Below are 12,850 nucleotides of genomic sequence, written 5' to 3' on the forward strand. Positions count from 1 at the left end.
TCTACAAGCATACACCGGCGAGCAGCCGCTCTTGAAAATGACGTGGATGTTAAGATGCGCCTGGCAAGCCGCCTAGCCCACTATTCGCTGGGAATGAGCAAATACGACGCGGTAAAAATAAATCAAATGCATATATATACCTGCCTGCTGCCCAGCGATCTGTACATTATTACCTTTCCGGTAAAATAAAAGTTGCTCAAGTAGGACGAAGATACAAAAGGTGACAACAGTACAAAATAAGACTATCAGATGAAACGGGGGGGACTGTACTTTACTTTGTACCCTTTACTTTGTGCTGGCGCCGCTAGTACCCGTACACACACATTGATCGTGGCGTGCAGCTACCTCACGCAATAGGAAGAACGCGCTAAGAGCAGACGTAGTTTTTTATCCGCGTTTTTCAGACGCGATTTTTTCCTTGTGACTGCCCAACGCATTGTTACTCAGGGGTGAGTCACCATGGAAACGTCGTCGCCACTTGTACGGATAGTTTTAGGTAGAATCTAGATATACACCGCAAAATACAACATCTACTCGACAGGTGTATTTACGAAAAGTTCGTCACAAGAGACGAAAACATTCGTTAACCTTAAAAAACGAGGAGTTTCCCTGAGAAGCTAGGCAGTGTCACAACGATCAGCTGACCCGAGTTCATTCATACCTGTAGGCAGCAGTTCGTCGAAGCAGTCAAGTCGCAGAGGCGTCGATCACGCCGCGGACACACGCCACGGCAATAATACGACGCATCCACTGCTCAAACACGGACACGCACTCATCGCGAACAAGGCAAATGCGATTATTCCTGGCGCACGAAATGTAACGTCCGGAGCTGCGGAAAGCTCACAACGCCATTTTCTGCGTGCACAGTGTTGGCGGACGAGTTTGCCGGCGCGAGTCAAAAGCAGAGAAAATACCACAGCCTGCGGCTTAGTTCCGGTTATCATTGACTAATTCAGTTTTATACATTGTGTTCGTTGGTCGGGCTTGATATGAACCCGTCGTTTTTTGTCGAAGCGTGATATAACATTGCGAGCTCAGGTTCGTGATGTGACGCGTTTTTTCGGGGACTGGTTTAGAGTCTGCAGAAACTGATTATATTCGCAAGGAAAGTATAATCTACGTGACAATAAAATGGTAATAAATTAAGAAAATGATGCAAATACAGCGCAACTTTCAAACTTTGCGAAACACGGAAGGAACAAAAACGTCATTCTTCAAAGCTTGCACTGGCCGTGCTGGGGTGAACAGGCAGCCGGCCGAAGAAGGGGTGTTCGGCGGGCGCGGGCCAGCATCATATCACCAGATGCGGCATCGTGCGAGCGAGCTCATCTTGGCGTCCTCAGCGCAGCCGAAGGCCCCCGCGAACTCGATCATGTTGGTGACGGCGATGTTGCAGAGCAGCTCGCCCAGAGAGTGCGTACCGAAACGCAGGTCGAGCACTTCGGCCAGCTTTCCGACGCTGTGGCAGTGCGCGTAGCAGAAGCTGGCGAACAGCAGCTGGTCTCCTGACAGCGCGGTCACGTCGCTCAGCGTTTCCCGGCGGCCGCTCTCCATTTCGTGTGCCTTGTGCGCGAAGAAGGCGAGCCGCAGGCCCGAGCTCTCGGCCACGACGCGCCGCGCAAGCTTGGAGGCCGCCGTCGAGTCGTTCACGTAGCGCGACAGCTGGTCCAGGAAGCAGCGTTCGCGCATCTCGTAGTTCCTGCGGGAAGACACGCATTCCCAATGTACAAAGACTGCTTACGTGTATTTCATTTCATTTCATTTCATTTATTCCTCCTTAAAAAGGGGGGGAGGGGGGGGGGCGTACATCAAGGTTTCAACAGCTTAATAAAAAAGTAAGAATGATCACAAGTTTTAACAAGGGTCAACAGAAAAGGAAATAAAAAAAGGAAGGGAATTAACACTCAAGTGACATGGCGTACGTCGAGGTTGTGACATCTAAAAAAGTGACAATTATCCCACATTTTAACAAGAAACAACATGAAAAAGGAAATAAAAAGGAATGAACACTGCAGTGACAACAGCAAGACTAAGAATAAATTTTACAGCAGTTTAATAACAAGAAAAACAAATAAAACTAAAAAGAAGACGAATAACGCAAGTGTGGTGTTTGGGTGGCATCGTTTTGGTTGCTGATATAGGTTAGCTTCTCGCGAAGCAATATTATCCGGGATCGCGTTCCAAAGCGTGACGGCATGGGGGAAGAATGAGCTGTTCATCGCCGTCGTGCGGCACTTCATCGCCGCCAAGGGGCGAGTGTGAGATATACGGGACGATGTCCGAAACGGGCGTTTCAGGAGGGCATGGCCTGACCGGGTGAAGTAGAGGAGGTGTGGAGGAGGCAGAGACGAGAATTTATGCGCCGCGAAGCAAGCGACTGAAGAGACAGAGTTTGTTTTAAGGCGGTTATGCTGATGTGTCTTGAATATTGTGAAGTAATGAAACGAGCATCGCGGTTTTGCACGGCTTCTCGTCGGTGAGATAGGCTTGTGATGGGTGCCAAATGCATGATGCGTACTCAAGTTTTGGTCGAACGTACGTTAAATATGCAAGTTTTTTATATGCAAGTTTTTTTTTTATTTTGGAAGATGCGGATTTTAAATTACGTCGCAAGTACCGAAGTGTGCGTGAAGCTTCACAGCGGATTGTTTGAATATGTCACCCATGATGGTGATGGCGTCATATGAAGTCCTAGATACTTGTAAGCACTGGTGTGGTCAATAGGAGCAGAGTGAATGTAATAAATTGTGTCATCTATGGTGGTGCGTTTGCGCGTGGAAGACATTACTTTGAATTTTGCGAGGTTTAAGGACATATGCCATTTTTCGCACCAGGCAGCGATGGTGTCTAGATCATGTTGCAGAATGATAGTGTCATTAGATGTAAGAACGGGGTTATACAGGACGCAATCGTCCGCAAAAAGGCACAATTTTGGTGTTATGTTGGTAGGGAGGTCGTTTACGTAAATCAAAAACAACAGTGGAGATAAGCCTGCGCCCTGGGGAACACCATAGAGTTTCATACAATAACAAACTCTATGGGGAACACCTGAGGTTACATTGGTAAGGACTGACTGGAAATTGTTGGCGCAGGTAAACTAGACGCGTCCTGTTGGAAAATGTTCAAGCCATTTTATAATGTTTGGGCTGATACCAAGGGAAGATAGTTTTGCAAGTAGATGTTTGTGAGAAACGCGGTCGAAGGCCTTATCCAAGAATCTTGCATCAATTTGAAGGTTGTCGTCCATGTGTTGTAGTAGGTCGTGTGTGAATTCGGCTAATTGAGTTTCGCAAGATAGATTTACGAAAGCCGTGTTGTATGGATGCGAAAGCGGAGCAACGGCGCCAGAGCAACACCGCGCTCCTTCACTGCACAGTCTGAGGTCATGGGACTTCTGGTACCGTTCGTCAGGGATTTATGCACCCCCCTCAACACCCCCCCCCCCCCCCTCGGAAAGGATTTTGACACCTCCCAAGAAGATTCCCCAACCACGTGCGAGCACCCTGCTCAGATATTTATACCCCCCCCCCCCCCCCCCCCAAATCACCAACACCCTCCTAGGAGGACCTCGACGCTCCCCGAAATCGAATCGAAATTCTGGATAAACCCCTGTCGTACGTGATGACGCCGGCTACAACGACGGTCACCTTTAGCGTTCAGCTTTTCTATGCCCGAGGCCCACTTTCTTCTTGCAGGAAACTACGACCTCCTCAAGTGTCCGTGTAGGCTCCTATGGAAGTTTTCCTTATAAGCTTTCGACACAGTGAGCTTGGAGAGGGTTTAAATTGCGCTCCAGTTTAATGATGACAGCGTTGCTGGGGTACTGCACGTGGTCACCCGCTGCCAGAACTGCGTCTCTGCCCCACACTCGGAACGTGATCCCAATCCAGCTTCGTACATTCTGGAGCAAGCCGAACCTCCATTGTCCCTCACATCGAAGGCTGCCGTTGCCATGTCAGCCGTCCCCGAGGTTTTGGATCATTCTCGCGCCACGAATTCTCGCACCGAGAGGCGAAAACAAAAGCAGACACCGGCGGACTGCCGAGGGGACCAAGCCCGGAGCACGAAGCATTTGAAACCACCAGCAGCTACCGGCAGCTACCGCGGCTGAATTCGGCAGCTACCGCGGCCGAATGTTTATACCAACGATCGTGTATGGTGCGAGCTTCGGACTCTTGCGTGCACGTGTGTGCTGTTGACCAATGGGAGTCGCCCTAAGCCCGAGCAGCGCGTCAGACGTTTTCTTCGAGTGCTCTTCCCAGGCGAAAAAAAAAAACAACTGGAGGCCCAATTGGACCTGCCGAAAACACAATTGGGCCAAATGGAACCACTTGCAATTTCAAATGGTTCCATTTGAACCAATTGTGTTTTCGGCAGGTCCAATTGGTCCGCCAATTGTTTTTTTTCGCCTGGGGAATTCTATCTTCGTACCATATATATGTAACGCCAATTTTTCTCAGGTAATTATACGTTATTAAATTCTCAAACCCCAGCTTCTTCGATCGATATGAACCTCGACCAAGCTCACAGCCAGAGCCAGTGTAGTAGTAATTTGCAAGTAAAACAGCGCGTATATAATTTAAACGCGTGTTCGCGGTATGTTAAATTGAGACATTCGTTAAAATTAGATCGAAAATCCAGTTCAGATTGCGGCTTCCAGAGCATTCTAACTAGAAAGACAGCGCGAAGACCGTCTCCGTCTTCGCGCTATTTTTTTAGTACGTTCAAGTTCAGCCAACTAGTCCAACTTCGTACCTCAGTAAGGAACGAACAAGCCACTTTACAAGTACGGTTCCGGAGGTGAAGATACAGGACGGAAGCTGGTGTTTAGTGGTCCGTAATAGGCTGGCAACATGACGAACGTAGTGCGCTGATCATTGGCGGAGAACTGCGGAGGCCTTAGGGTGGAACGGCACGACTCCTTCCTTACCGGCGCGTGTCCAGGGACCACCACCAGTTGGGCTCTCCGACGGCGTCGACTTGGCCTCCGACGCGGTCGAAGCCGAGCGTGAGCTCGCGGCCCACCATGGCGCCGAGCGAGCCGAAGTTGAAGGCCGCGGGGACCCCTCGGCTGAACACGGGCGGCGTCAGCACGTCCACGTGCAGCCGCAGCGCGTTGGCCGCCGCCTCGTACGCCACCTCGAAGCGGAGCAGCTCCTCTTCGTCCTCGGCCTCCACTTCGCCGCCGGGCAGAGAACTGTTGCTCGGCGGCGTCGGGTCCACGCGGGGGCCCAGGGCGTGCCTGCCGCCGCCCACGGGAGTGCATGGGTCAAAAAGAGCAATAAAGGGGCCCTTACCACCACTCCACTATGCTGACTAGGTGCCATGACAGATATTGATGTAAATAATTCACAAAAATTTCCTCGGAGCGCTTAAGTCTGCACACATGCTTTGAAGGCGACAGCCTGCCGATACTCAGTAACAACTTGTTTATTGGTGCATCGGCTCTCTTTCTGCGATTTTATTTGTATTTTGGCGCGAACTGCTTCGACCGGCTTCTTTTTACTATCCAAAAAATTTTGGGGGTAACCGAAAGGAGTAATGGTTCCAATTTGCTTGTGTTTATTTCCTTTGTTGTCGGTTTGCGCGATGTGTAGCGGTTTGGGTGTGAATTTAACGCGCCTTGGCGATGAGGTGCGCCGTGGTGCGGCACTCCGGATTAATTCAGACCACCCAGGAGTCTTCACTCTGCGTCGAAATCTCGACGCATTTTTTGAATTTTGTGAAGCGGCCACAAGTGAAGTGGGTATCTGCCGCAAAGAAAGCAACAGCAACAACTTTGTTCCGCCACTGGCAACGTGCGAAGATAGCGCAGTGGTAGAGCATATGTGCGACTGTGGAGACTCGGGTTCAGATTCCACCGGACCACCCATTGTTTTTATCTACTTTTTATAGCGGCAGCCATCTTCTTGACCTGACAACAAGTACTACAACAACAACAACGAGGACGGTTTTTCATAGAATGGGGCACTTCAATGTTTCGCTTTGAAGGCACTGAAACAGGTTTCCCAGTACCACGGTGTCTCGTTATCGTGCCCTGCATCGTCTCTCAGATAAAAAAAATCTCGTTGGCGCCCGTGCTGCTGCGTTGTCCTTCTACATTACCTATTCCTCTCTAGGCTTGCATTTCTTTGCGTTGTTTCGATTAAAGTTCGCTTAGACCACAGCAAGGACATCCTGGGTGTGCAAACCCCGTTCCTCCCCCGTGCTATGCTAGCGAGAGCAATACTTTCCCAGTCAAAAAACACAACAGAATATACGACAGGATTATCCTGTAAGGGAATGGGACAAGTTTGTACAACAGAAATCTCTGTCGTGCGACAGTCATTCTGCAGTTCTACAACAGAGATTCCTGACGCACAACAGACCATCCTGTGGTCATAACAGAGATCCCTGTTCTACGACAGATATTCCTGTTGTACAACAAATTTCTATTCTGCGACAGAGATTTTTGTTGTGTTTTTAGACTGGGCTGCCCTCATTGATTGATTGATTGTAGGGTTTAACGCGCCGACGCAACGCAGGCGATGAGGCGCGCTGTAGTGGAGGGCTCCTATAGATACATTTTGACCACTTGGGGATCTTTAATCACTGTGGGCCCTTTATTGCTCACTGTTCTATAGCTGGCATGTACATAATGAGGCGAGACAGCGAAGCGTGGCCGGAGTTGCCACGTAAAGCAGCAGTGCTAAACCCAGCAACATTTCCCCGAACCGTTGGGTCGGCAGGCGACACACTCAATGGCAAGTCATTCTCTTGCATTTGCATGTTATAAGAATCGCTTAGGTGGCGCCATAATTATAAACGCTCTTTCCCATTTAGGGCAGTGAATACTAAAATTGGGTGGCATTTTAACGTGAATACATGAGACGACTTGAAGGGCTACGAATCGAGGAAATGCTCCATTTCGAGCGGAATGCGCTCGCCTTCAACGCTGTGCCGCAAAACGTTCTCGATGATCTCGCTCGTGTACAAAGTACCCGGTTAAGGTTGTGAACGGCTATTCGTACATTCAGTTTTAGCGGTGCACAGCTGACGTCAACGAGGGCAGAGTTTCGATTCCCGGCCGCGGCGGCCGCTTTTCTGATGGAGGCGAAAAACATTTTTCTTCCTCCATGGCGAAAAGCAAGAACGCTCGTGTCTTGCGCCATCTAGTGAATCGCCCCCGAGGCATCGCCCAACGAAGTCACGTAACGCGGCGCAGCCAACTGGAATTCACGTGCCGTTGGCGTGCCACGGATTTGCCATCACGGCGGTGAGTTTCGCACAATGAGGCAATTAGAAGTAACGCTTCGAAATTAAATACAGTGAAGATCAGTAAATTTAAAACGCGGCCTGAAACTTTAATATGGCGGTGAGATGTTTGAGTGGCGCCCCCTGGCTCTGACGTCGGCTTAGGGACTCGCGCCGCTGTCGTCTGCTACACTCCGCTTGTGAGGGGCAACAGTGCCTGGGCTAGAAATCACCCACTTCGCTGCTGTAGTGCGTTAAAAAGCGTATTTCTAGCGACTCAGTTATTTTGCCAGCTTCTGACGCATCTGAATAATTTGATGCTGTATTCCCCACAAGTTTACAACACATGAAGAGATAGAGAACAACTTTCTTCAGAGTATCGGTAAGAAGATCGTGTGTAACTCGTCCTTTCTTGCTTATTTGCGAGGATCAGCGATCATAGCTTCTCGATAAGTATTCAAAATGCGTAGGCTTCCCTGCAGTATTTTTGAGACGCTCCTATGAAGACTCAACAGTGTAATACTACGTACCAAGCAGCGGCATCTACACGGTCATCGCACAGCAGGAAATAAAGCGGCTTTCTTCGGTTTCTTTCGTTGTTGTCTTGTATCGGATTAATGTTTCTTGCTTTTTTTTTTCTGCCCAACGCATTAATTTTTCTGCGCCGTCACCAACTTCTTATTAGGAGGTTTCGGGATGTTTGGGAGGCTCACAAAGGTCGTGTGGATACTTCCTTCATGTTGTATGTCATACATTCCCTAGGCTTCTTCACAAATTGGCTTTCATTACGGCTGCGTGCAAGAAGGTGCATATCCGCAACGTGCTTTGTTTATTCACATGCAAATACAATGAGAAGGTTTGTGCTACGCCCCCGCGATCGCGCCCTAAACGACGTGGTCCACAGAACTCGAAGGCGGCTTTTGTGCTCCGAATTTCTATCGTAATTATATCGTTATCATAACGAACTGACTCAACTCGAACAATGATGACATGATTACAGCGTTGAAGGCATGATATACTCGCTAACTAACGTAATAAATAGTATACCTGCATATATTACAAGAATCGAAACCGAAGAAGAATTATTCCAAGCAGCTCTTTATTGCTTTTTAACCCTTCCAGGCGCGAAGAACAAATCCTATTCTACTCGGGATGGCGTTCTATGATTTGAAGAAAATTACTTTTACTCTCTTGTCCTGGACTGAGGACCCGTCCCACTAACCAGATCGATTTAATTGTTAAATAAAGTTTTCCCCTCCTCCTCTTACTCCTCCTCTTCCTCTTGAGTGCAGTTTTCCTATAACGCATATCCGAATATCGGGAAGATATGGCTGTGCAAAATGTTCCGAAATATCGCTCCAGGTCCTAACAAACATATATGTTACTATAAATTTAACGAAGACGTGACTCATTTTGCTCAATAAACCTCCATAGTGGTTAGATGCCTGGTATACAATCAGCACGCGCGTATATACGCACTGGGTTATTTAGAACTCAACCTACAGTTTTTGCAGTCTATAGTGCATGTCGGCAAATTTTCATGCCTTGACAACGTAAAGTGATGAGACAAAACACGTTCGAGCGTTCGGCAAGGTTGCAAAAACTGTTTTACCTTACATATGATTACCGGGAATCGTGATGCCTTCTGCCAAAGCGGACAGCCCTGAAGGTCTAGAATTTGTTTTGGTCTTCCATTTTCGCTGTTGTCGGTTATTAGCAGCTGACTGTTCCTTTTGTTCGAATGCTTACATGAGAAGCTGACGTCTAGCTCCGACTCTTTGCGCTCCGCACAGGACCGGCTTCGCAAGGAATGGGGTATCGGCAATGTTTCTCCCGTAGCGGTATCCAAAACTATACTTTAATTGACACCATGAGCTAGTGTATGTGATTATGATAATATTATGATAAAAAGTTACCCACACGCCAATTCTGGTGCGGACAAGCATCAGACGTTGACCGAGCGCAAAGAAACAGCAGGGAGAGCGATCCTGAGTGAAGCAGACGACAAATGCGAGAATCCCTAAGCTGACGTCACGGAGGCGCGCTTCGCAGCGCCGCCTGTGTTCGCGCTCACCGCCAATAGATAGGGCAAGCTTCCAGGGTTCATCCTCAAGGCTTTGGGAAAGCGCTCGTGCGAATTCCTTCCCGAAGTCTTGAGAATTAATCCTGGAAGCTTGTTCCATTGATAAATGATTCACCCCACCTGAGTAAATCGCCTCTATCCAACTTTACCAGGCAGAATGTAAATTTAGTTCTTAGAGGAGCACCCTAATCTACATCATTATTGGGTGTTCTCATAGGCCAGTCCCCCCCCCCCTTTTTCTTTCCTCTCCCCTTCCCAAGCTTAGGTGAACCCTGATGACCAGCGCTGACCTAAATGCCCAGCAACTGCTGGTCTCCAGGGCCGATATCTCCTAACGGTCGCTTGTGCTCCTGGACTGAGGAACCCATTTCTTTGCGAGATATAGTTCTCAACTTCTACTACTCAAGGCATTGGCGATTGCATTCGAAGGGGGCGAGATCTCCCCATACCTGATTGCGAGCCAGTTGTCGAGGAAAGAGGGCGAGAAGTCCGGCAGGCGCGCGTAGCGCTCGTACTCGGGCGTGCGGCCGTCGAAGACGAAGAACTTGGGCAGCTGCTCGCGCAGGGCCTCGAGCTTGCTGAAGGCGCGCACGCGCGTCTCCGGGTCCATCCACGAGGCCTGGCGAAGCCGCTCCTCCAGCGTGCCCCGCACGCGCTTAACGATGCCCAGCACCTCGAACACGGCGTCCGGCGACAGCAGCACCTGTGGAAAGAGGTACGACGGGTCGACGGTTGGCAACACATCTACACACTTTCTGAGCGCCTGAAAGAATGACTGGGCCCACAAAGGAGTGAAATTCGGCGGCAGAAAGGTGGTGCAAACTTTCTAGTAGACATTTACGACGCTGCTGTTCTTTTTGCATTCACTTCCGAGATATTTAGAAAAAAATATTATGGTATAATTACCATAGAGAGATAACGACGCCTCATCCCTGTCACATGTACCTAGTAGTGTATAGCATACCTTGGTGATGAATCCCTGCCACTGCGGCCGCATGAGCCGCTGCGCGAGCGAGCGGCAGTGCGTGTGCACGTCGAGCGCGGAGCACTGGCCTCTTGGCCACAGGAAGCGCGTCTCTCGCAGGTTGCGGAACTCGTGCGACGTGTGGCAGGCCAGCGCCAGCACCAGCCGCCAGCCCACGTACCACGACGACCGGCCGTTGGCCACGTTCTCCAGCAGCACCGTCAGAAGGGACTGCGCCGAAGTTGATCCGGTTATTTTCAATGCTTAGATGATGAAAGCAAAGCTGCTGTTAGTATGGCCGGTATGGGTTCAGAATGTTGCTTCTATAGAGCGATTTCCAGCGGTTCCATCTTAGCAATTGTACCACATTTTCTGCTGCTCGCTCACGTTACAGGTTGCTAAAAGACTGATTCTAGGGGGTTGCGTGGTAAGACAGTTGCAAAAGTGTCGTAAGGTGTCTATGCGGAGAGTAATCAGTTAAAAGTACGCTATAATATAGTCTAATGGATCCACCAATCGCCTCTTTCAAATCAAGATCTTTCTGTGATATGAAGGTGCGCCTGATTGTGGTTGACCTCCCCTCGAAGCTGCTTCTACGGATCCATGATTGTCTGTGCCTCGACCGTACAGAAGGCGAGGAACGTTCCAGTACTCACGTTGAAGTAGCGGGGGCTGTGCACCTGGACCGTGTCGGATCCCCGGATGGCGCCGCCGAGCGGGTGGTACTTGGCGAAGGGCCTCAGCCACATCTGGTACGTGGTTCCCGGCAGCACGGACAGCACGCGCGTCCAGGGCACCGCCAGGCGCGTCCCGTCCAAGGGCTGCTTTGCCAGCAGGCTCTCCACGCTCACCACCGTGTCCACCAGGTCCACGTAGTTGGCCTCGCCGCCCAGCAGCGTCGCCATGGACGCAATCAGGGACTGGTACGAGCGCCGCAAGGACGGCTGCAGAACGCTCCTGCGTGGGAGAGGGAAGGGAGCTCAGGCATCCTTTCAATATTTGTTCAACGCCTTCGTAAAATCGGATGCTATCCATTCGCGAAAAGAGGAAGGGGGGGGGGGGGGGTAGTTTCGAGCTAATGGCGCCAGGACTGGGCAAACAGCAAAGCTGGCGACACCAGCTATATACCGTATTTTCGCGCGTATAACCCGCACCAAAAATGCGAAAATTCCAGTGGCAAAGTAGGGGTGTGGTTGATACGCGCGGTTTTTTTCTTCAGCCTCAGCTTCACGGTAATGCGCGTTGTGCCGTGAAGCTCCTACGCAGTAACACTGACTAAGCCTTCCATGCAGCGATTGCGCGAAACATACAAGGACAAGGAAGAAAAAGCAAGGACGAGCTCACCCTAACAACTGAATTTTATTAGTGAATTAAGACTTTCGCCTTGCAGTCAGTGTATTGTACTTGCTAAATATACGATTTTTTCTGTCTACGTAGTATGTAACGGTGTTGCTTGAGCAGTAGCTTTGGTGCAGCCTTTCCTGTACGAAATGTGCAGGCAATACGCGAGGATTTTTTCTTTTCCGGAGGGCTGAAAGTGGGGGTGCGGATTATATGCAGGGGTGGGTTATAGCGCGAAAATAGGGTAGCTTATTATTCTTGGTTCAGCTGAGTTTATGCGTGGTTATGCTTGGAGAACCGGCCAAGTTTTCTGCGTGGTTATGCGTCGAGACTCAGTCACGTTTTCTGCGTGGTGTCCGTTATCCCCCCCAAGAGCGATGAACACTCTGTAATTAATGAAGTATTTAGGATGCACGCGAGCTCGCAACTCCGTATCTTCTGCAACTCGCTGACGTTTCGCCGCCGCTTCACCGGCGCGATATACGGAATGGACCGAAGTCGCCGCATCCGTTCTCGAGTAGCGGCGCGGCGGATTTCGAGCTGCAGTTTTTCCTCTTCGGGAGTGACGCTCTGCTGTCGCGCTATCTCTCCCTTCGTCGGAGGGCTGTTGCCCCTCACATGGATTTCTGAACTTGCCCCTGAAAGTTCTCTATGACTGGCAGGCCCGGGTCGTTTTGTCCGTAGCCTTTCACATCTCTCGCAAAGTGTACCGCGTTAACGCGCGCTAAAAACCGGAGCAACAGGGTTCGCAAACTCGGCGTCTGTAGTGCGAGCTGGTTTTTGCTCCCCCCTTCAGGCGCGAACGCTTGTGAACTGGCGAAGAGAAGAGCACGCGAGAGATGAAGCCACGAACGCTGGGCAGAGTTCTTGAAGGTCGAGCTGGACGATGCCGGGCGCTCCTCACGATACGCACGCTCACGTACGCTCGGTATTGTTTTGTATTTTTTGCGAGCTCCTCACGTGGCGCAAGACCACACGCAAGCCTGGGCGACGCCCGGAGCTCCGCACGTGACGCACGCTCACGTGCGTTTGGTGTTTTTTTAGGCGAACGCAGACGGACCAAGCTCAAGCTTAACAGCTCTGCGGTTAAAGCTGTTTCGCTACGGCAGGAGTGCTCCCCAACCCCGCCATCTCTTTCCCTTCCGCAGCACGAGGAAAGCTTCACTGCAACGCTTCAATGCGCTAAGGAGAGCCTTTTTGGTAGGCAGCAGTGGAAGAAGCGTGCGCAC

The 12,850-nt window shown here is 50.3% G+C and overlaps 2 protein-coding genes across 7 annotated transcripts in view; both read right to left on the reverse strand.

Annotated features, from left to right (window-relative positions):
- Unc-104 (kinesin family member unc-104) overlaps nt 1-845 on the reverse strand; it is a 104,239-nt gene extending 103,394 nt beyond the window's left edge. For 4 of the 6 annotated variants that reach the window (XM_077676728.1, XM_077676726.1, XM_077676724.1 and 1 more), the window contains exon 1: nt 662-844. The gene's annotated coding sequence lies outside the window, so the exon portion shown is untranslated. Of the gene's footprint in view, nt 1-661 lie in introns of all 6 variants that reach the window. The other 2 variants (XM_077676725.1, XM_077676727.1) reach the window with 2 other exon arrangements.
- A 171-nt stretch (nt 846-1,016) lies between these two features.
- On the reverse strand, nt 1,017-11,231 carry LOC144145205 (neprilysin-1-like). The gene is made up of 5 exons (XM_077676738.1): nt 10,937-11,231; nt 10,281-10,511; nt 9,766-10,019; nt 4,931-5,242; nt 1,017-1,699 (listed from the first exon to the last, which is right to left on the reverse strand). The coding sequence occupies exons 1-5, from the start codon at nt 11,183-11,185 to the stop codon at nt 1,297-1,299; spliced, it is 1,449 nt and encodes a 482-aa protein (XP_077532864.1). The 5' UTR covers nt 11,186-11,231; the 3' UTR covers nt 1,017-1,296.
- Between the last annotated feature and the right edge of the window lie 1,619 nt (nt 11,232-12,850).

This window comes from Haemaphysalis longicornis, unplaced genomic scaffold (genome assembly GCF_048455015.1).
Source record: "Haemaphysalis longicornis isolate Haplotype H1 unplaced genomic scaffold, Haemaphysalis longicornis Haplotype H1 scaffold_7, whole genome shotgun sequence".
NCBI classification, from domain to species: Eukaryota; Metazoa; Arthropoda; class Arachnida; order Ixodida; family Ixodidae; genus Haemaphysalis; species Haemaphysalis longicornis.